This window comes from Cervus canadensis, chromosome 22 (assembly GCF_019320065.1).
Source record: "Cervus canadensis isolate Bull #8, Minnesota chromosome 22, ASM1932006v1, whole genome shotgun sequence".
NCBI lineage: Eukaryota > Metazoa > Chordata > Mammalia > Artiodactyla > Cervidae > Cervus > Cervus canadensis.
In genome coordinates, this window is record NC_057407.1 from 57,788,112 (window position 1) to 57,811,903 (window position 23,792).

The 23,792-nt window shown below is 43.1% G+C and overlaps 1 protein-coding gene and 1 long non-coding RNA gene across 4 annotated transcripts in view; one reads left to right on the forward strand and one right to left on the reverse strand.

Annotated features, from left to right (window-relative positions):
- The window catches only part of LOC122424537, a 72,255-nt gene extending 61,611 nt beyond the window's left edge, over positions 1-10,644 (reverse strand). For 2 of the 3 annotated variants that reach the window (XR_006264463.1, XR_006264464.1), the window contains exons 1-2: positions 10,489-10,644; positions 10,186-10,407 (exon numbers count right to left, since the gene is read on the reverse strand). This is a non-coding gene — a long non-coding RNA (uncharacterized LOC122424537). Of the gene's footprint in view, positions 1-7,671; positions 8,069-10,185; positions 10,408-10,488 lie in introns of those variants that run through there. The other variant, XR_006264462.1, reaches the window with a different exon arrangement.
- A 107-nt stretch (positions 10,645-10,751) lies between these two features.
- Positions 10,752-23,792, forward strand: part of VOPP1 (VOPP1 WW domain binding protein) — a 146,569-nt gene continuing 133,528 nt past the window's right edge. Inside the window, exon 1 of the mRNA XM_043442414.1 lies at positions 10,752-10,873. Within this exon, the coding sequence (XP_043298349.1) occupies positions 10,820-10,873 (54 nt within the window). The 5' untranslated portion in view covers positions 10,752-10,819. The remainder of the gene's footprint in view (positions 10,874-23,792) is intronic.

Genomic DNA, 23,792 nt, shown 5'->3' on the forward strand with positions numbered 1-23,792 from the left:
TTTCTCCTGGCAATCTTGATTCCAGCTTGTGCTTCCTTCAGCTCAGCGTTTCTCATGATGTACTCTGCATAGAAGTTAAATAAGCAGGGTGACAATATACAGCCTTGACATACTCCTTTTCCTATTTGGAACCAGTCTGTTGTTCCATGTCCAGTTCTAACTATTGCTTCCTGACCTGCATACAGGTGTCTCAAGAGGCAGGTCAGGTGGTCTGGTATTCCCATCTGTTAGAGAATTTTCCACAGTTTATTGTGATCCACACAGTCAAAGGCTTTGGCATAGTCAATACAGCAGAAATACATACATACATACATACATACATACATACATATATATATATATATATACATATATATATATATTATTAACTCTCTTGCTTTTTCAATGATCCAGCGGATGTTGGCAATTTGATCTCTGGTTCCTCTGCCTTTTCTAAAACCAGCTTGAACATCTGGAAGTTCACGGTTCACGCATTGCTGAAGCCTGGCTTGGAGAATTTTGAGCATTACTGCTGACCGCAAACTCACCTTAAAAAGACACTCAAACAGAGGAAACCACAATTATACCAGCATGAGATGAAGATGACATCAGAAGTAGACAGCTTACCCAAGGTGCTAGACCTGGTTTGTGTGATCATTTATGTTTTTTTGACTTCTTGGATCTTTTCATGTAGATCAAATGTTTCCTATTATGGACAGAATCTTACACTAGTTTTTAAAATCAATTCAATTGTTGGGTTGTGGCCAATTACCCATGTCTAGCAGTTCTAGACTTCCTTGGTAGATTTCTTCACTTCAAGGCTCTACTTGGATGACCCTTAAAATTTTATTTTAGAAGAAAGAAGGCTCAGTTCCGTTCAGGCTATTTTTAATATTACTAGGTGGGATCCTCTTACCTGGTCAATTAATAATACCTGCTCTGACCCTATCCGTAATATGAATTTTCCTCTAAGTTACTCAAGCTCAATCAGAACAACAAGCAAAAATTTAGCCAGGGAATAAAACTTCCCACAATCAGGGGATGGAGTCATGTGGTTAACATTTGGCTGTGGTTGTTTAAGATTTAATACCCCCTTTATCTTGGGAGGGCTTCCCTTGTGGTTCAGTTGATAAAGAATCCACCTGCAATGCAGGAGACCTGGGTTTGATCCCTGGGTTGGGAAGACCCACTGGAGAAGGGAAAAGGCTACCCACTCCAGTATTCTGGTCTGGAGAATTCCATGGACTGTATAGTCCACGGGGGTCACAATGAGTCGGACACGACTCAGTGACTTTCACTTTCACTTTATCTTGTGAACAATTAAATTATACTATGGATAACCAGCCTAGTAACAGTAGGACATTGGGCTGGGAACCTTATGGACAGTGCCAATATTTATTAGGTTGGTCAAATATAATTCCAGTTTCAGATTGTGACTTTTAAGTCATTATAACTAGGCTCAAACACATCTATATTAATCAAAATAGGAACCATTAAAATCAACACATGTTTGCAATGAGAAAAAAGTTTCTTTATTCTTGTAGCGTAGAAATCCATGCTTCAGGACTCAATGAACTCTTGGAAAACATTTTCTGCCTCATGCTGGTCGTGGAAGCATTTTAGCTGCAAAAAGTTGTCAAGATACTTGAAGAAGTGGTAGTTAGTTGCTGAGAAGTCAGGTGAATATGGTGGATGAGGCAAAACTCTGTAGCCCAATGTGTTCAGCTTTTGAAGCTTTGGTTGTATTATGTGTGCTTGGGCATTTTGAGAAGAATTGGGCCCTTTCTGCTGACCAATGCCTATTGCAGGTATTGCAGTTTTTGGTGCTCTCATTGATTTGCTGAGCATACTCCTCAGATGAATGGTTTCACCATGATTCAGAAAGCTATAGTAGATCAGACCAGAATCAGACCACCAAACACTGACCATGACCTTTTTGGGGTGCAAGTTTGACTTTGGGAAGTTCTTTGGAGCTTCTTCTTGGTTCAGCCACTGAGCTGATTGTCTCTGGTTGTCGTAGAAAATCCACTTTTCATTGCATGTCACAATCCAATCAATAAATAGTTCATTGTTGCATACAATAAGAGAAGCCAACACTTCAAAACAACAATTATTTTTTTTTTGATTTGCAGTCAGCTCTTGAGGCACCCACTTATCAAGCTTTTTAACCTTTCTAATTTGCTTCAAATGCTGAATGACCATGGAGTGGTTCATGTTGAGTTCTTCAGCAACTTTTCATGCAGTTATAAGAGGATCAGCTTTGATGAAGGTTCTCAACCAGTCATTGTCAACTTCTGATGGCCGGCCACTGTGCTGCTCATCTTCAAAGCTCTTGTCTCCTTTGCAAAACTTCTTGAACCACAACTGCGCTGTGCATTCATTAGCAGTTCCTGGGACAAATGTGTTGTTGATGTTGTGAGTTGTCTTTGCTGCTCTAACACCCATTTTGAACTCAAATAAGAAAATTACTCAAGTTTGTTTTTTGTCTAACATTATCTCCATAGTCTCAAATAAATATAAAATACATAGTAAGTAATAAATCATTAGCAAAAAATCATAAAGTGAGAAATGTGCATTACAATGATGTATAACATAACCACATTTAAGAATGCATTCCAATATCAGACAGCAAAGTTCAACAATGTCAAACTGCAATTACTTCTGCACTAACCTGATAATTTCCCTGAAAGATAAAGAATAGACTAGGTTAGATGACCTGAGGACATACTGGGCTGCACCTAATGGAAGTCCTTGGCTTAATTCTTAGTTACCTTTAACAATATTGCTAGCTATGTTATTTATACTTTGTTTTACAAGATTGTTGTTTCTAGCATTATGAAACATGTGACTGAACCTCCAATGAAAATGATGATGACTTGAAACAGTTGATCAATATATAGATCTGTAAGCGATCAATGACTGTAATAGTGTAACTCTAGATATGGGAAGATAAAGCAAGTAGGACTATTTCCTGGACCATAACAGATTGAGGAAGGCAGCTGGTCCAGAGCCCCTTTGGTTACTATTGATAGACCTAGTCCAGTAAGAGAAAACTAAGTGACCTATCAGTGAAACCTTTGCTAGACCTGGGAATGAGCCTTCTTAACATCATGGGATGAAATGGTCATGAAACACCTCCCGAAGTATAGTCAAATTTGTGACCAAGAGGGGGCCCTGTCAACTACAAACTGGCACTTGCCAAACAGTAATCCAAGTCTATGCTCCAACCTCTAATGCCAAAGACGCTGAAGCTGACTGGTTCTATGAAGACCTACAAGACCTTCTAGAACTAACACCAAAAAAGATGTCCATCATAGGGGAATGGAAGGCAAAAATAGGAATTCAAGAGATACCTGGAGTAACAGAGAAGTTTGGTCTTGGAGTACAAGATGAAACAGGGCATAGGCTAACAGAATTTTGTCAACAGACCACAATGGTCATAGCAAACACCTTCTTCCAACAACACAAGACACATCTCTACATATAGACATCACCAGATGGCCAATACTAAAATCAAAATGATTATGTTCTTTGCAGCCAAAGATGCAGAAGCCCTATAGAATTAGCAAAAATAAGACTGGGAGCTGACATGGCTCAGATCATGAGCTCCTTACTGCAAAATTCAGTCTTAAATTGAAAAAAGGAGGAAAAACCACTACGTCAGTCAAGTATGACCTAAATCAAATACCCTATGATTATACAGTGGAGGTGACAAATAGATTTAAGGGATTAGATCTGGTAGACAGAGTGCCTGAAGAACTATGGAGATCCATGACATTGTACAGGAGGCAGTGACCAAAACCATCCTAAAGAAAAAGAAAAGCAAGAAGGCAAAGTGGCTGCCTGATCAAGTTTTACAAATACCTGAAAAAAGAAGAGAAGCTAAAGCAAGGGAAAAAGGGAAAGGTATATCCAACTGGATGCAGAGTACCAGAGAATATCAAGAAGAGATAAGGAGGCCTTCATAAGTGATGAATGCAAAGAAACTGAGGAAAACAATAGGATGGGAAAGACTAGAGATCTCTTCAATAAAACTGGAGATATCAAAGGAACATTTCATGAAAGAATGGGCATGATAAAGGACAGAAATGGCAAGGACCTAACAGAAGCAGAAGAGATTAAGAAGAGGTGGCAAGAATACACAGATGAGCTACACAAAAAAGATCTTGAAGACTTGGATAACCATAAAGGTGTGGTCACTCACCTAGAGCCAGACGTCCTGGAATGTGAAGTCAAGTGTGCCTTAGGAAGCATTACCATGAATTAAGCTAGTGCAGGGGATGGAATTCCAGCTGAGCTATTTGAAGTCCTAAAAGATGATGCTGTTAAAGTCCTGAACTCAACATGCCAGCAAATTTGGAAAACTCAGCAGTGGCCACAGGACTGGAAAAGGTCAATTTTCATTCCAATCACAAGAAGGACAATGTCAAGTAATGTTCCAACTACCATACAATCACACTTATTTCACATCCTAGCAAGGTAATGCTCAAAAGCCATTAAGCTAGGCTTCAGCAGTACATGAACCAAGAACTTCCAGATGTTTAGAAAAGGGAGAGGAATCAGAGATCAAACTGCCAACAGTCGTTGGATTACAGAGAAAGTAAGGGGATTCCAGAAGAGCACCCACATCTGCTTCATTGACTGCACTAAAGCCTTGACTGTGTGGATCACAACAAACTGCAGAAAATTCTCAAAGACATGGGAATACCAGACCACCCTATCTCTCTCCTGAGAAACCTGTATGCAGGTAAAGAAGCAATAGTTAGAACCAGACATGGGAAAACAGACTGGTTCAAAATTGGGAAAGGAGTACAGTCAAGGCTGTATGTTGTCACCCTGCTTACTTAACTTATATGCAGAGTACATGATGTGAAATGCTGGGCTGGATGAATCACAAGCTAGAATCAAGATTGCCAAGAGAAATATCAGTAACCTCAGATATGCAGATGATACCATTCTAATGGCAGAACATGAAGAGCCTCTTTAATAGGGTGAAAGAAAAGAGTGAAAAAGCTGGCTTAAAACTCAGCATTCAAAAACTAATGGCACCTATTTCTATCACTTCATGACAAATAGAAGGGGTAAAACTGGAAGCAGGGACAGATTTTTTTTTTCTTGGCCGCCAAAATCACTGCAGACAGTGACTGCAGTCATGACATTAGAAGATGCTTGCTTCTTGGTAGGAAAGCTATGACAAAGCTAGTTGTTATTGTTCACTTAGTTATGTCTGACTCTTTGATATCCCATGGACTGCAGTATGCCAGGCTTTCCGGTCCTTCACTATCTCCTGTCCTTCAGGAGTTTGCTGAAACTCATGTTCATTGAGTCAATGATGTCATCTAAGCAACTTTCTTTGTTGCCCCCTTCTCCCTCTGCCTTATCTTTCCCAGCATCAGGGTCTTTTCCAATGAGTCGACCCTTCACATTAGGTGGACAAAGTATTGGATCTTCAGCTTCAGCATCAGCCCTTTCCGTGACAGGGTTGATTTCCTTTAAGATTGACTGGTTTGATCTCCTTGTTGTCAAAGGGACTCTCAGAGTCTTCTCCAGCACCACAGTTCAAAAGCATCAATTCTTCAGTGCTCAGCCTTCTTTATGGTCGCTGTCTAGGTTTGTCATAGCTTTTCTTCCAGGCAGAAAGTGTCTTTTAATTCCCTGGCTGCAGTCACCATCTGCAGTGATTTTGGAGCCCCCAAAAATAAAATCTGTCACTGCTTCCATTTTTTCCCCATCTATTTGCCATGAAGTGATGGGACTGAATGCCAGAATATTAAAGAGCAGGGATCACTCTGCCAACAAAGGTCCATATAGTCAAAGCTATGGTTTTTCCAGTAGTCATGTATGGATGTGAGAAATGGACCATGAAAAAAGGCTGAGCATCAAAGAATTGATGGTTTTGAACTGTGTTGCTGGAGAAGACTCTTGAGTGTCCCTTGGACTGCAAAAGAGATCAAACCAGTCAATCCTAAATGAAATTAACCCTGAATATTCATTGGAAGGTTTGATGCTGAAGCTGAAGCTCCAATACTTTAGCCACCTGATAGGAAAAGTCTACTCATTGAAAAGACCCTGATGCTGGGAAAGATTGAAGGCAAAAGCAGAAGGGAAGCGACAGAGGATGAGATGGTTGGATGGCATCACCGACTCAATGGACATGAGTTTGAGCAAACTCCTCGAGATAGTGAAGGACAGAGAAGCCTGGCATGCTGCAGTCCATGGGAGTCACAATGAGATGGACACAACTTAGCAATAGAACAACAACAACAAATGGGCACCTGCAATCTACTTCTACAAGGATTAAGTCAAGTGCTGCTGCAGCTGCTGACCTTCAACAACCCTTGAAGGGAGTGCAGGGTGGAGAGCAGAAATGAGGCACTCTGTCTTTGGGGGGAAAACTGGAAAGATAGATCCTCAGATAGGTATTTTCAGGAGTTGATTTTATGAGCCCAATTATTGTATCTCCTTATATGTATGTAGAAAAGCACTAAAATCCTTCATGACAATGACTGTTCCTCATGACTAGCAGAAAGCTTCATGAGACTAGTTGAAATTTTCTGGAAAATAATTCGATTGATTGAATGTGTCCCCCCTTCACCAAGATGACATATTTACTGACCTTGCCCCGTGCCTCTTTGGAACAGTTTCTCAGAGCTCTCTGAGTTACTGTCCTTTGGGCTGCAGTCCTCATTTTGCTCCAAATACAACTTAACCTGAAACTCTCATTTGCATTTTTAAAGTCAACAGAATATTTTAGAGAGAATCCCAAGAGTGGTTAGACAATCTTTCTGTACACAGATTACATATATATATAATAGATAACCAACTAGTTACCTACTGTATAGCACAGAGAACTATACTCAATATCTATAATATTTTTCAGATTCTCTCTCCTTATAGGTTAGAGAATCTGAAAAATGATCTCTCTCTCTCTCTCTCTCTCTGAAGATACATATACATATGAACGTATATATGAATCTCTTTGTTGTACATGTGAAACTAACACAATATTGTAAATCTACTGTGCTTCAATTAAAAAATGGTTAAAACATAAAGAGATTTCAGTGTGACCTATGGATCTAGTCCACGTCTCAGCAGAAGCTGGGAATATAAATGGGGTTGTATATTACCCAGCAATCCCACTGCTGGGCATACACACTGAGGAAACCAGAATTGAAAGAGACACGTGAAACCCAATGTTCATCGCAGTACTATTTATAATAGCCAGGACATGGAAACAACTTAGATGTCCACTGGCAGACGAATGGATAAGAAAGCTGTGGTACATATACACCATGGAATATTACTCAGCCATTAAAAAGAATTCATTTGAACCAGTTCTAATGAAGTGGATGAAACTGGAGCCTATTACACAGAGTGAAGTAAGTCAGAAAAAAAAAAACACCAAAACAGTATATTAACGCATATATATGGAACTTAGAAAGATGGTAACAATGACCCTATATGTGAGACAGCAAGAGAGACACAGATGTATAGAACAGTCTTTTGGACTCTGTGGGAGAAGGCAAAGGTGGGATGATTTGAGAGAATAGTATTGAAACATGTATATTACCATATGTGAAACAGATCACCAGTCTAGGTTTGATGCATGAGACAGGGTGCTCAGGGCTGGTGCACTGGGATGACCCTGAGGGATGGGGTGGGGAGAGAGGTGAGAGGGGGGTTTAGGATGGGGAACACATGTACACCTATGGCTGATTCATGTCAATGTATGGCAAAAACCACTACAATATTGTAATTAGCCTCCAATTAAAATAAACACACACAAATAATTTACCAACAGGAAATGCACCAAAATGTTAATAGGATTATGTCTGGATAGTAGGTTCAATGGTGACTTTATTTCTGCTTTCTATATTTTTCCATTTTCTATCATGTTTTTATTAAAAATTCAAAATTTTATTTTTAACTAAAGTAAATAACACACACACACACACAAAATGGGGTTGTAACAGCAGGAACACCAATGTCTTGAACTAAAGGGGACAGAAATAGGATAAAATGAGGGAAGGCTATTGCGGATTTTTCAGGACGGGACAACAGAAGTATTTGACTTTGAACATGCATTATCCTTGAAGAAAAGGGGGAAATGACCTTAAGGTGGGACTGTCCCCTTAGTTTCAGAGAGCAGGGCCACTTACTAGGTTCCAGTGGGCCAAGCTGCCACCATCCGGGGCTGAGGAGGCAAACTTACCTCTGCTGTGCCCCGTCAGTGGGCCCAGATGCCAGAGATGCAACCCCAGTGAGCCCAGAAAACACAGCACTGAGGCAAGGAGAATTATTCTCAAGACTGAAAATCTACAAATTTTTCCTGCTGGATTTGAATTTGTCTGGGACCCATCCCTGCTTCCTTTTTCTCCTATATATGTATTTTGGAATGGCAATGTCTGTACTACGCCTGTCCCACTGTTATATCTTGGAAGTAAATAATTTGTCAGGTTTCATAAGTTCACAGCTGAAGGGAAATTTTCCCTCAGGATGAGTGACACCTCAAGTCTCACGCACACTTGAAGCAAATGGAATCTAGATGAGATTTGGGACTTAAGAGTTGATGCTGGAATGGGTAAGACTTTTGGGCTATTGGGTTGTAGGTGAATGTATTTTGTGTGTGTCAACTGAAAAAAAATGCACAACCTAAAAGTTGAAAATGATGTTTTTTTGTGGACTTACTGAGGACTTAAGCCTGGGACTTACTGAGACTTAAGGCTCTCAGATACCTCTGAAGGACTGTTCCGAAGAGATGAGGAAGGAGGGAGGTACCAGGATATATAGGAGTTTTTGCAAAATAAAATAAAAAAACCCAAAAACCAAAAAGTAGGTAGTGTGAACATCAAAAGATTACTAATAATGAAAAACCAGACATCTCAAATTAATAAATTTAGCACTTTTTCTCTGTACGGGAAGATGCAAGAGTCTGGGCTCACTGAAATAACTCCTTTGCTATGTACCTTAACTATCTATGGCCAGTGTCCTGCTTTCCTCTATCCTGAATCTCTTCAGGGTGTGCAGTCTGGGGGTGCACAGTGGTTGACGGCCTGATGGCCACATCATCCTTTGTTTAGTGCTTTGGCAGCCAATATTCTTTGTCCACATGTTTGAGAAGGACATGAATTCGGGAAGGACAGTGGTGGAATATTGTGGGCTGAATTGGGTCTTCTCCAACTCATATGTTGAAATCCTAATGATCAGTACCTCTGAGTGTGATTCTGTTTGGAGACAGGGCCTTTAAAAAGGTGAGAGAGGTAAAATAAGGCCATTGTGGACCTGAATCCAATCTGGGGGTGCCCTTACAAGAGGAAATTTGCACAGGGCCACCAGGGCCCTGTACACAGAAGGATCAGCGCGTGAAGAGGCAACTAGAGGGTGGCGACCTGCCAGACACGGAGAGGTCTCAAAGGAAATCAACCCGGTTGACACATTGATTTTGAACTTCTCTTTGGAACTATGAGTAAAATAAATTTCTGTTGCTTAAGTCATCTGGTCTGGTACTTTGTTATGGAAGCCTGAGCAAACACCTAGTGCAAGGGAAACTGAAAAGTAAAATCCTCATTATTCTAAACCCTGGGGGCCTATTTTTATGGAAGAAGAAGAGAATTGGTATTGTGGGGTAACTCAGGGACGCATAACCCCTGCCTGTTGAAGACCTTTTCTTTTTTAAAGGGTCCCAAGTAACTATTCAGTACCCCCTGGTCTCTGCACTTTGCATCCTACTGGTGCAAGAGACTATCTCTCCCTGTAGACACCAAGCAGAGTTTTCTCGCCTCGCTCCCCACCTCCCCCACGAGCTGGCTCTCCAGCTCATGATCTGGTACAACTTACAAGCTCAATAAATACTTATCGAATAACTGTAAAAATGAGATGCAATCTGAGCCACATTGTGAAAAAAATATATATACACACACCAGTAAGTACGTGGTACTGGAAGCTTCCCTTGTGGCTCAGCTGGTAAAGAAGCCGTCTACAACGCGGGAGACCCGGGTTCAATCCCTGCGTTGGGAAGATCCCCTGGAGAAGGGAAAGGCTACCCACTCCAGCATTCTGGCCTGGAGAATTAAATGGACAGTACAGTCCACGGGGTCGCAAAGAGTTGGACACGACTGAACGACTTTCACTTTCTTTCTTTCCTTTCACGTGGTACTGAGGAGTGGAAAGTCAGTTCCGCAGAGGCGAAGGACATTGCAAACTTACCAGCGGGACGGTGGGCTTCAACGTGGTCCAAATGTAGAGGGTGTGCAGGCAGGGACAGCGCAGGGGGACGTGGGCATGAAAGCACCACATTTAAGCGAGAGATGAGGCACAGGGAGCCTTCCACTCTCGGTCTGCCTCCTCATCCTTTGGCCGTCCTTGCAGTCATCCGTGGTGAGGGTGTACCATCCCACGGTGAGCGCAGGGATGAAAGGGAAGAAGAACCTGCAGGCACACAATAGGTTCCTGTGCCTCCTTGGAACAAGCCTCACATCGCGGAGACTCTGCTTCTTTTATAAACCTTACCGGGTCTATTCAGGGGCGACACGACTGTGTCTTCGGAGGGAGCAAACGATTGGCAGCTTCCCTCCCACTCGCCCTGCCGCGCGACTCGTCTCCAGGCTCCTGGCGCGTGCACTCTGGAGGAGAGGACCCTTGACACTCCTTAGCTGAGCCGGGGGCGCGCGAGCCCGGGCGCGCGAGCCGGGGGCGGAGCGCGGCGACGGCGGAGCGGCTTATCCCGGGTCCCCGCTCGCCCGCTCGCGCCTCTGGGTCCCCAGGCTGGGATCCCGCCCGCTGGCCGCCTTGCAGGGGACGTGCTACTGACCCGCACCTGCGACCAAGAGGACGTGCAGCCATGGACCGCCTGGCCTGGAGGGTGGCGGCACTGCTGCTCGGGCTGCTAGTGGAGGTAGGGCCGGGCCGGGCGGGGTAAGCGGGAGCGGCACCGAGCGTCCGCAGGAGCCCTGGGCGCCGAGGGCCGGGAGGCAGAGGCTCACCAGTGCGGAAGGCTCTGGGCCCTGGTGACAGGGTCGCCCGAGCCCTTCCCGCTCTTCGGAAGGCCCTCGGTGCCCCCGCCCCGCGCTTATCGATTCTCGCGAGTGTAGAGGACTCAGGAGCACCCTTTGCGCGCTCTGCGCCGGTTCCCACCCCCGGGCCCTCGGCTCTGGTCCGCGCGAGGGTCTCGGGTGCGGCGCAGGCGGAGATTCCAGGCGCCCGGTGGCCTGGGGCTCGGGACTTGGGGCGCCGCCGGGTCCAGGTGCGGCCGCGCGGGTGCGTGGTTGTGGGAAGCGTCACGGGAGCACGAGTGAAATGGCGGGACAGTGAAGTCCTCGCTCGTGAAAATGGAGCGCGGAGTCTTCAGACGCGAGAGAAAACCTCGGAAGAGATGGCTGGTGGGTGTGGCCTTTTGGCGCCGAGACCCGGGACTTGTTGAAGCGACTGCGGAGGAAGCGCCGGTAAACCGCAACCTCGTGGAGACCTCGACTGCCTACGGCTGGAAAGGGGAGCCCTCGGATGGGGTCACCTCCTTCTTGATAGAACGGAGTCTTTAAAATGTGAGCTGGGGGTAGGTGCTGGGGTGCAGTGTGGATTAGGGCTTGTTCCATTCTTTGCTCGGCTTCATTATTTTAAAGGAAATTTTATTAATGAAGTCTAAGTAAATGGATGATGAGTATCTTAACGTTTTCTCTTTTAGGTAGTACATCTCTGGAAATGACTCCTTGGTTTTCTTCATTTGTAAAGAAATACAAGTTACAAAATGTTGGGAGGGAGAGCCTTAGCTCTCCTGAAAGAAAGGTTGATGGAAAAGTTTCTTGTGCCAGGCGCCACCATAGCAAGTCTTCTTGTTTTTGTTCCTGTGTCCCCCCTGGCTAAGTGGTTAAAATTTTTGTGGAGTGCTCTCCACTCCCTCCACTTGGATTGTCTTCGGTTATTCGGAATTTTATGACCTTAGGAATAACATCCTTTCCGTGATCACCAGAGAGATAAACCACTGTTCACATAAAAAGGGATGCATCTGTACTTAACACGTGCAATCCTCCCCCCACACTTTAAAAATCAGCACTTGGTGAAATAATTTACACTAAAATTTAAATAACTGAATTGATGCTTTCACAAAGTCGAATATCTAGATGGTTGGTAATTTTTGTTTTCATGGGATGATGCGGTGTAGCCCATTTTTACATGATTGTCCCAAGCATCTATTTTGTTTGTGGTAGAGGGGTGTCTCTCTGAGGCATTAAGGAGATTTCTTTCTCATTTATCACATGGAATCTTAACACATGAGTTATGTGTCTGAGATGTTTTCATCTTTAGTGTGTTGCTCTGAATTTCATTTAATATTTGTTATCAGTACATTTTTGATGCTTTTGAAGTCCTTAATCACATACTTAAATGTGAAATTTCTGTTGCTGAGATGTGGAAGCAAAGAGCTGTTTTCAATTTGAAGGTATAAGACAATTAAGAGAGATGTTGGGAGGCCTGACAGCCAGCTGCAACCTGGGATTCTCGTCTTTGTTTCTTTGTTCTGCTTGCGCTGGTTTCATTGCGGTTGTAGAGTAGTTGACCATAAACCACCTGGCAGCCTTTATGCCCTCTGGGATCCTCTTCCAAGCCAGAGTCACTCTGGGTTGCTTGGGGCAAGGGTGGGGGAAGTGTGCTTGGCAGAAGTCCTTGAGCAGGGAGAGTATCTAAAAGCTGTTTAAGAAGGGCTTTCCTCCAGCTGCTTCACATCCTTATATAGAAATTCGCTTACCTGTTAGAGAGCTAGACTGCCTGTTTGTTTTTTAATTAGCAAACATAGAGTGCCTACCCTGTGTCAGGGATTGTTGTAAGCACTTGACAAATATTAGCTCATTAATCGTCTTAGCAATTACTTTAATTCCCTTTTTTGTTTCAAATGGGAGGTGGTAAAGAGCTTGTCCACAGTCTCACTGCTGTGACATGTGAGGACTTGAGAGGTCAGCACTAGGAGTGGCCCGACCACGTGGTCTTGCTGCCTCTCCCACTGCTAGACACAGAGACATGGAGAGAATTTGTACAGGTCTGTCCTGAGGCCAGTGGTGGACTTGGAGAGGTATTGTCTCATGAAATGGGTAAGCCAACAAAATACCCATTAGGAACTCAGTTAACATTTCCTTAGGGGCCCATATAATTTAACATCCAAGCTCTGACCCTGGAGAGTGAAGCTGGGGACTGTTAGCAGTCACGTCAGCACAGTTAGGCAGCAGCAGGACTGTCCTGGAAGCCCCAGTATGTGCTCACCCGAAAGCCCAGGCACGGCTATTAGTAGAAACAGGCTGGGGGTGGCATTATCCCTTCCCTGGGGAGGCTTCAGGAAGCTCATTACTGAAGTGACCTTTTCTTTCCGTCAACTTGGACTTGCCTGTGAACTGCATGGGAAGCCAGTCCTGGAGGACCCTTGTTACATCTTTTCTCCTCCCCAGTCACTCTATGCCAGCCTTGGAGATCCCAGGCACATAGGCCATGGGGAGGCCACAGAATAGGGAAATCCCAAAGCTCTTTGCAGGTCATGAAATTCTAAAGTTCGGTGTTTTTCTTCTGTTCTTTGGTTTCTGGGAGGCCCTGCTAACAATGCCTGCAGGAAGAGTGATGGTGTGAGCGGTCTCCTAGTAACTCTGGTGAATTAATTCCCGGTGGCCTTCACTGGGCTGCAGCAGCACCTTAGAAACTGAAAAAGAAAAGCAGTTTCAAAACTAATTATGCCTTAGTAGAACCTGGGGAGTCATTAGGTGAGCATGTGTGCGTATGGGCTTTCGTCAGAATGTGTGGTTTTCTGGATATCTTCACTCCAACCTCTTTCTAGAGGTCAGGTTGTTGACACTTTGTTATATACTGAGTAGTATTTGTTCTGGGTTCTGTCCTCGCTGAAATGAGCCCAGAAATGTGTAGTATATTATTTAGTATAAAATCACCCCCGTACCAGGGCTGGGGGCTCTGTGAGCATCCATTCTCAAGGGAACAGACTCTCTACTATGTTATTTTATTCAAGAGACTGGCGTCAGTATCTTTCTGATCCTTCCCTGGACCAAAAGCTGGAAACCTTTAAGTGAGGCCGCCATGTGTTTCAAAGTTATTCTGGCCAAAGAACATCCCTTCTTGGGCTGGAAAAAGGATTGGTCTTCTTTAGAGACAGTTGGAAAGGGACCATTACCTCTTGAAACTAGGGAAACTAACAGGATTACTGAGTATTTTTCCAAGTCCATTGTATTTTGACACCCAGGAGTCTTGAAATTAGAACCAACTCATGTTTAAGAGTGTTTTTTGTCTCATGCCATCTGTTTTTTGTACCCTGGAATTGCAATGAATGTGGCAGCCGCTGGATGCCAATTTTCTGAAATAAACCAGTGCAGTTCTCCCTAAGCAACATGCAGTTTGAATGAAAGAGAAGACTGGAGGCAGTTTGTTATCTCTGGAAGCTCCCTGGAGGCTGGGTGATGAGGGTGAGAGGTGGCAGTGGTAAATGAACCTGGTGGGAAGGACTCTACTTGGAACTCTGGGAACTGGCTCCTGGTGTATGAAGAGGACCTGGGGCTCTGGGCCCAGATTCTGGGGCCCTAATTAACCTTGCATTCTGTGACTTGTGCAAACCTATGAAGACCAGCTGGACAGCAGTGACTCTAGAAGTACCTAGATTAGGCTAGTGGCCACTGGATTATTTAACCATGGGCTGGCAAGTGAATTTCTTAGAACCTATATTTATCCTCTCAATGAGGCCTCTCAGATTTCCCCCTCTTGATGAGGCCTACCTTGACCACTCTATATAAAATCCCAACCTAAATCTCTTCCCAGCACTCTGTCTCTAACCAAACCAATTCCCTCTTTCTCTGTATTTATTCACTTCAAAATATGATGGAATTTACTTCCCATAATCTACACATTATAAAGGCAAAGGTTTTGATTCACTTGTGTTAACTGAGATATCCCAGACTCCTGGAACAGTGCCTGGCATAGAGTAGGGATTCCATAAATGTTTGGACAAGTGAAAAGAACCATGGGTAATGATCATGGGAGGAAGGAGCTGAATACATCTTCAGTAGGAGAGGGGAAGGTAATGTATTAGCTATATGACTCTGAAGGGTCTTTGTGTGCTAATCACACAAAGAGCTAATCATTATGTGAACACCTGTAGAGATGGAAACTCAGTATCTCTAAAGCAATGTATCAATATTTTGGATAATTTTAATTGTTAAAGTTTTCTGTTGTGTTGAATAGAAATGTCTGCATTGTTTCTACCTGGTCCTAGTTCTGGATCCTTGTGCTTTTCAGAAGAAATATAATCACAATGACAGCCCTTCAATTGAGCGCAGCTGTGTTGGTCTCCATGTGTTCTTCTCTAGGTTTCATTTCCTTCTGTGATTTCTCACAAGACATGGTTTTGAATCATCTCATCATCCTCACAGCTGCCCTTTGAAAACTGCCAAACTGGACGGACAGTGGTTAGGAAATTATCACTGAAAAACTGGTCCTAGAAAAAGACCTTGGAGTACAAAGTGAAGTTTGGCCTTGGAGTACAAAATGAAAAGGGCAAAGGCTAACAGAGTTTTGCCAAGAGAACGCACTGGTCATAGCAAACACGCTCTTCCAACAACACAAGAGAAGACTCTACACATGGACATCACCAGATGGTCAGTACTGAAATCAGATTGATTATATTCTTTGCAGCCAAAGATGAAGAAGCTCCATACAGTCAGCAAAAACAAGACCAAGAGCTGCCTGTGGCTCGGATCATGAACTCCTTATTGCAAAATTGAAGAAAGTAGGGGAAACCACTAAACCATTCAAGTATGACCTAAATCAAATCCCTTATGCTTATACAGTGGAAGTGACAAATAGATTCAAGGGATTAGATCTGATAGACAGAGTGCCTGAAGAACTATGGACGGAGGTTCATAACATTGTATGGAAGGTGGTGATCAAAACCATCCCCAAGAAGAAGAAATGCAAAAAGGCAATATGGTTGTCTGAGGAGGCCTTACAAATAGCTGAGAAAAGCGAAAAGCAAAGGAGAAAAGAAAAGATATATCCATCAGAATGCAAAGTTCCAAAGAATAGCAAGGAGAGATAAGAAAGCCTTCCTCAGTGATCAATGCAAAGAAATAGAGGAAAACAACAGAATGGGAAAGACTAGAGATCTTTTCAAGAAAATTAGAGATAGCAAGGTAATGTTTCATGAAAAGAGGGGTAGAATAAAGGACAGGAACAGTATGGACCCAACAGACGCAGAAGATATTAAGAAGAGGTGGCAAGAATACTCAGAAGAACTATACAAAAAAGATCTTAATGACCCAGAGAACCATGATGGTGTGATCACTTACCTAGAGCCAGACATTCTGGAGTGTGAAGTCAAGTGGGTCTTAGGAAACATCAATACGAACAAAGCTAGTGGAGGTGAAGGAATTCTGGCTGAGCTATTTCAGATCCTAAAAGATGATGTTGTGAAAATGCTGCATTCAATATCCCGGCAAATTTGGAAAACAGCAGTGGCCACAGGACTGGAAAAGGTCAGTTTTCCTTCCAATCATGAAGAAAGGCAATGCTAAAGAATGTTCAAACTACTGCACAATTGCATTCATCTCACATGCTAGCAAAGTAATGCTGAAAATTCTCCAAGCTAGCCTTCAACAGTATGTGAACCAAGAACTTCCAGATGTTCAAGCTGGATATAGAAAAGGCAGAGGAACCAGAGATCAAATTGCCAACATCTCTTGGATCATCATAAAAGCAAGAGAGTTCCAGAAAAACATCAACTTCTGCTTTATTGACTACACCAAAGTCTTTGACTGTGGGAATCACAGTGAACTGTGGAAAATTCTTCAAGAGATGGGACTATCAGACCACCTAACATGCCTCTTGAGAAATCTGTATGCAGGTCAAGAAGCAACTGTTAGAACCAGACATGGAAAAATGGAATGGTTCCAAACTGGGAAAGGAGTACGTCAAGACTACATATTGTCACCTTGCTTATTTAACATCTATGCAGAGTACATCATGTCCAATGCTGGGCTGGATGTGCAAGATTGCCATGAGAAATATTAATAACCTCAGATATGCAGATGATACCACCCTTATGGCAGAAAGTGAAGAGGAACTAAAGAACCTCTTGATGAAAGTCAAAGAGGAGAGTGAAAAAGCTGCATTAAAGCTCAACATTCAAACAATGAAGATCATTGCATTTGGTCCCATCACTTCATGGCAAATAGACGGGGAAACAGTGAGAGACTATTTCCTTGGGCTCCAAAATCACTGCAGATGGTGACTGCAGCCCTGAAATTAAAAGGTGCTTGCTCCTTAGAAGAAAAGCTATGACCAACCTAGACAGCATATTAAAAAGCAGAGACATTACTTTGCTGACAAAATGTAGTCAAAGCTACGGTTTTTCCAGTAGTCATGTATGGATATGAGAGTTGGACCATAAAGAAAGCTGAGCACCGAAGAATTGATGCTTTTGAACTGTGGTGTTGAAGAAGATTCTTGAGAGTCTCATGGACTGCAAGGAGATCCAACCAGTGAATCCTAAAGGAAATCAGACCTGAATATTCATTGGAATATTCATTGTAAGGACTGATGCTGAAGCTGAACTTCCAATATTTTGGCCACCAGATGCGAAGAAATGACTCATTGGAAAAGACCCTGATGCTGGGAAAGATTGAAGGTAGGAGGAGAACAGGATGACAGAGGGTGAGATGGTTGGATGGCATCACCAACTCAATGGATGTGAGTTTGGGCAAACTCTGGGCCTTGGTGGTATAAGTTGGTGATGGACAGGGAAGCTGCAGCTCCGTGGGGTCTCAAAGAGGTGGACACGAGTGAGTGACTGAACTGAAATGAGAAAAAGACCACTCGAGTGAATAAAACAGGGTTCATAGTTTTCATAGTGGGAAAAACATTTTATTTAGCTTTATTTGGAAAAATCAAAGCACAGATTGTAAAATAAGTTAATTTTATTCCAAGTTCTCAGTTTTAGAATTGAATCAATGGGTGAGGGGAGGGATTATTTTTCTGGTAAAAGTCTGTGATGCATAATAGCATAGTCTTCACTTCACTTTAGAAGTTAGTGGCATGATTATATTAAGAATCTTCTCTGTTTTTCCAGAATTACTTGCTTGAGTAATCAATCCCACCATCTCCAGGTGGGGGCAGGAGGGCCATCCCCAGCTTCTCTTGGTCTTTTTTTATTCATATCATTCTGTTTTGTGCATCTGTAGGGTCATTATTATCAGGTACCTTCCATAGGCTTGGTGTATCTTTGTAAGATCTGCGTCAAGATCTGCAAGGTCACTTTGCCGCCCATCTGTGTGTTACTGGTGTTGTAGTTACTTGCCTGTGATCCTGGCACGGGAGGTTGCTTATGGAGCTGCTCTTGTTAAGTGGGCTGGGGTGTTGGTGCACTTTTTAGAAGGAACAAGTTCAGTGTTGTGTGCATTTTGTCATGCAGCCTTTGGCTTGACTCCCATCTCTTCCCCACTGGGACTTGTTTGAACAATAAGGACACGCTGTTCTGTAGATGTGCGCTCACTGGCACTGTCTCAGCCCTTGTTTAGACCTTTTCGTTATGCAGATAAAATCGTCCAAGAGATTCACCTTGACTTTGCAGTGACACTTCAGTCTTTTTAACCTCAGCTGCTGGTAACCCACAAATCCTCATAACAGTTGTAGAGTGTTTAGTATAATATTTAAAACCTGAGTTGAGGACTATATATTCATTCTAATTATGTTTTATGTTACTTCCTTCATCTCATCTTCTTAAGCCTGTTGGAATACTGGTTTTTAAAATCAGGTGTCCTTTATGGTTTTGTGCCATATACAGATTTCACTATCACACCATTTTCAGCTTTTCCAATGGAGTAATGAAAATGTTGAATTGAGCCAAGTCAAAGATGGAGACTCTTATCTGGGTTGAAGTAGATGCTTGAGATTTTGACTTGGAGAATACTGATGTCCTTAATTTTAAAAAGTCAGAATTTAGCTTTAAATATGCAGTGCTTTGAAGTGTTTCCTTGGTGAGGAAAGATCCAACAAATGAAGTCTGGAACTCCAGCAGGATATCTAAATTTGGGAGTTATTTTGTGCTTATGCTGCAGAGCAGTTGAGAGCTTTATGCAAAGCTGTTGTGCTTGGTGAGTTGGACACGGTGACCTTTGCTGGTTGGGGTTAATGAGGCAAGTGGTCAGCCAATACAGAGAAGCAATGAATATGAATATACATATTTTTTCAAGAAGTGCGTCTGCATACTTCGAAGTTCTTGAGGAGCACAGTATCCTCAGACCAGAACAAAGAAGTAGTATCTTATAAATCAGGTTTGAAATTGATCAGTTGTGTACTTGAAGCACAGAAGACATGTGATAGTAGTTTCTTGTTTAGATGTTGTCTTACTCCATTTGAGCTGCTGTAACAAAGTATAGAATACTACTTACTGGGTGGTTTATAAACAACAAAAGTTCTCGAGGCTGGCAAGTCAGTAAGGGCACCTGCAAGGTCCATTTCTGGTGAGGACTGTCTTCCTGGTTCAGAGCTGGCATCTCTGCCTGTGTCTTCACATGGTAGAAGGGGTAAGCAGTCTCTGTGGAGTCTCTTTTATAAGAGCACCTATCCCATTCATGAGGGCTCTGCACTGTGATCTAATCACATTCGAAGTGTTCCCACCTCCTAATGCCACGACCCTAGCTTTGAGAATTCAACATGATTTTTAGGGGACATGAACACTCAGAGCATAGCAGATGGCAATATGATGATGTTTTATGGAATCTCAGCTCTTTGTCTATTGACTGGCCGGCTTTTGAGTGAATTACTTAGGCTCTCATCAACTCAGTTGAGTCACCTGTAAGAAAAGAAGTGCCCCAGCTTTCCCAGAGGGAAGCTCTGGGAAAGTTCACCACTTGAAATTCAGCACTCTGCACAGGATAGACCAGCAGATTGTGAATATCGTCACTTGTTTCTAAGCAAGGTTCTTTGCCCAGGTTCCCTGCCAAAATGGAGAGAGGGTTCCAAAAAATACCTTTTCTAAAAAAATGTGTACTTTATTTACTTATTTTTGGATGTACTGGGTCTTCGTTGCTGCATGTGCTTTTCTTTAATTTTGGTCAGTGGGGACTACTCTCTAGTTGCGGTGTGCGGATTTCTCGTTGAGGTGGCTTCTCTGCTTGCAGAGCACAGGCTCTAGGGCACATGGGCTTAGCAGTTGTGGCTCCCAGGCTTTAGACACAGGCTCAGTAGTTGTGGAGCACTGGCTTAGTTGCTCTGAGACGTGGAACCTTCCCAGATCAGGGATCAGACCAACATCTCCTGCAGTGGCAGGCAGATTCTTTACTGAGCCACCAAGGAACACCCCAAAATACCTTTTTGTTTAAAAATTGCGCTTTCTTGCCTTCTTGTCGTTGTTGTTCAGTCTCTCAGCCGTGGCCCCGTTGACTGCAGAATGCTGTCCTGTCGCTCACCATCTCCTGGAGTTTGCTCAAACTCATGTCCATTGAATCGGTGATGCCATCAAAACGATGTCATCCTCTGTTGTCCCAACTGTTCAAAAAAAGTGAAAGGAAGATTGTGATTATTGTCATCTTTGCCTCTTCATTGTTGCTCTGGGTAAAGCAATGAAAGAGTGCAAATAAATGTTCTCTTCCCCTGCTGTGCAATTTGGATGGTGGAGCAGAAGGCAGCATCCACACAGGTCACACCTGGACTTTAACTGGGAAGTAAAGATGAGTGAGGGAGAAGGCAATGGCAGCCCACTCCAGTACTCTTGCCTGGAATATCCCATGGACGGAGGAGCCTAGTAGGCTACAGTCCACAGGGTTGCTAAGAGTCGGACACGACTGAGCAACTTCACTTTGTCTTTTTGTTTTTTCTTTTTCAGTGAGTAGTATCAGGTTTTTATTGCATGCAATCTTCAATAGAATAAAAGATTGCATTTAAAAAAGCCCAACAACCCTTATAACGTCTGTCTTTCAGAATTTTGAACCTTTCATTCACAGCTTTATTAGAATGAACATCCTCCTGGTTTGCGCCTAGAACACTAACGAGGCACAGTTACTGAATTGCTTTAGAAGAGCAACTTCACTTTGACTTTTCACTTTCATGCACTGGAGAAGGAAATGGCAACCCACTCCAGTGTTCTTGCCTGGAGAATCCCAGGGACGGGAGCCTGGTGGGCTGCCGTCTGCGGGGTCTCGCAGAGTCGGACACAACTGAAGTGACTTAGCAGCAGCAAGATGAGTGAAACCCTTTGGCTCTTTAGCTTGTCTTGGTCTCTTTGTGTTTTGTAATTTGTGACAGTTTTTTCGAAAGAATCGAACTGTTGCTTCCTGGAGAGAGTGCGGGTGGGGAGTGTGGGAGTGTGTGTGTGAGGGTTGCTGAAAGTCCCTGTTGCAGTACTTGCTTCCGTGTGTGTGGGTGCTCAGTCGCTCAGTCGTGTCTGACTCTTTGCAGCCCCATGGACTGTAGCCTGCCAGGCTCCTCTGTCCATGGAATTTTCCAGGCAAGAGTACTGGAGTGGATTGCCATTTCGTTCTCTAAGGAATCTTCCTGACCCTGGGATCCAACCCATGACTCTTGCGTCTCCTGCACTGGCAGGCAGATTCTTCACCACCACGCCACCTGGGAAGCCCACCTTGTTTCCTTAGTTAGAAAAGAAGCTGGGATGAGAAGTGGGATGGGAAGGGTGCGGGGTGTCTGAAGCAAGGCCCATAGCCCCATCGTTCTTGCACTCCTGCAGGGGCTGTGCCTTTAGCTACAGTCTCTGCAACTCAGCTGCTCTCTACTGACATTATATATTTCAAGCAATTCAGGATTCTTTTCAGGAACCCTGTCTTCTTTCTGTTCTTCTTTTTTACTAATTTCTTGTCACTTTTCACGTAACCATTTTTCTATAGCTTAGAGAGTGTCAAAGCTTTTGTTTGTATACTCTCTTAAGGAACTTTCAGAAACTATATACACCTGCATGTATTTTTTAACTTGACATGCAGTCTTTTATTACAGATTTTAAATGACTAATGAATTGGATTCAATGAGATGAATAGATTTGATCCCTTGTGTATTGTGAAAGTTAGCTATTTAAAATTAAAGTAGAATAGCCCTCGTTGTATACAGTGAAATTTAAATACCAGTAGCCAGGACTTCCCTGGTGATTCAGTGGTTAAGAATCTGCCTGCCAGTGTAGGGACACAGGTTCGATACCTGGTCTGGGAAGATCCCACATGCTGCAGAGCAGCAGCGAAGCCCATGTGCCATAACTACTGAACCCTGTGTGCCTACAAAGAGGAAAAATTGAAATTTTCCATAACCTCCTGCTCCTCCTGCCTCTGTAACTCAGCTTGCTCCTTGCAAAGTCTGGATCACGTAGGTCATGTGGTCTCAGAAAGTGGGGACTTAACAATACTAGGAACTGGAGCTTATGTCACTCACCCTTGTCCTGCTCTTTGCAGTTGCCCAGCCCTTGCAAACCTGCTTAATCATGCCTGTCCGTGTAAAGGTCAGGCATCCCCTACCCCATCCTGACTGCTGTTCCCGAGCATGCGAAACCCTTTCGTTTAAACCAGCCTATTAACACCCAGTGTTGCCCACTATAAGCTGTCTATGAAAGCTCTGTAACCCCTTTGTTCGGGGCTCAGAGCTTGGAGTGTTAACTGCTCTGGGCCCACTGGCATAGTAAACGTGAGTTCTCCAGCTCTCCGAGTGTGGTGCTTGGTTTCTTGAGTAGTGATTTCTGCAACACCTAGAGCCCATGCTCTACAACAAAAGAGGCTCCCACAGTGGGAGATCCACACACCACAACTAGAAGAGTAGCCCTGCTCACCACAACTTGAGAAAGCCTGTGCACAGCCTTGAAGACTTAGTGCAACCAAAAAAAAAAAAAATACCAGTAGCAACTTGATACTGATTATTGTGGAGGAAGAATGTCACCTTCGGTATCAGTAAACAAAGGATGTTGTGGCCTCTAAGCCAGCAGCTACTGCTGCCTCGAAGACTGTGCACCCTGAGGGGATTCAGGATAGAGAAAAACAGGATACTGGCCCTAAATAGTTAAAATGCATAGCAAAGGAAGGATTTCAAAGAACCTAGACTTTTGCATCTTCTCATACTTAGAAAAGTAGTAAATTTATTAACTTGAGATGCCAGGTTTTCTTTTTTTAAATTTATTTATTTATTTATTTTGGTTATGCAGTGTCTTCATTGCGGCCTGCGAGATCTTAGTGGCAGGTGGGATCTAGTTCTCGGATCAGAGGTTGAATTTGCGCCCCCTGCATTGGGAGCAGAGAGTCTTAACCACTCGGCCACCAGGGAAGTCCCAAGATGCCTGGTTTTCTTTAGCAGTAATCTTTTAATACTCTTAACTGCCTCTTTTGTTTTGTTTATATATCCTAGCTTCTCCCTTACCTCTCTGGAACTGTCTTAGCTACCTGAGAACCTGTCTCCAGGACTTACGTCCTCAGTATATCTGCTGAGTAAAACAATTCTCAGCTTCTAGGTTGTGTCTTATAATTCCTTTAAAAATAAGCAAACAAGTTCATCTTATAACATTTGGAAATTTCATATCATATGCTTTTCTCTTTAATCTTCTGTTTCCATTCTACTTCCCCCACAGAACTTTATTCTAGTGAAATCTATGCTTAATAGTCTGTTTCTGATATCCATTTTTATAACAAAAATATATATCTTGAGTTAATTTTTGAAACATTTCCTCAGATAAATCATTAAAAGATTAAAGAGTTACTATTACAGCTATTACTATACATTTGATTGAAACAATATAAATATATTACAAACTGAATATTATTAAACAGAAAAACATTATTAAACAGTAAACATTTACT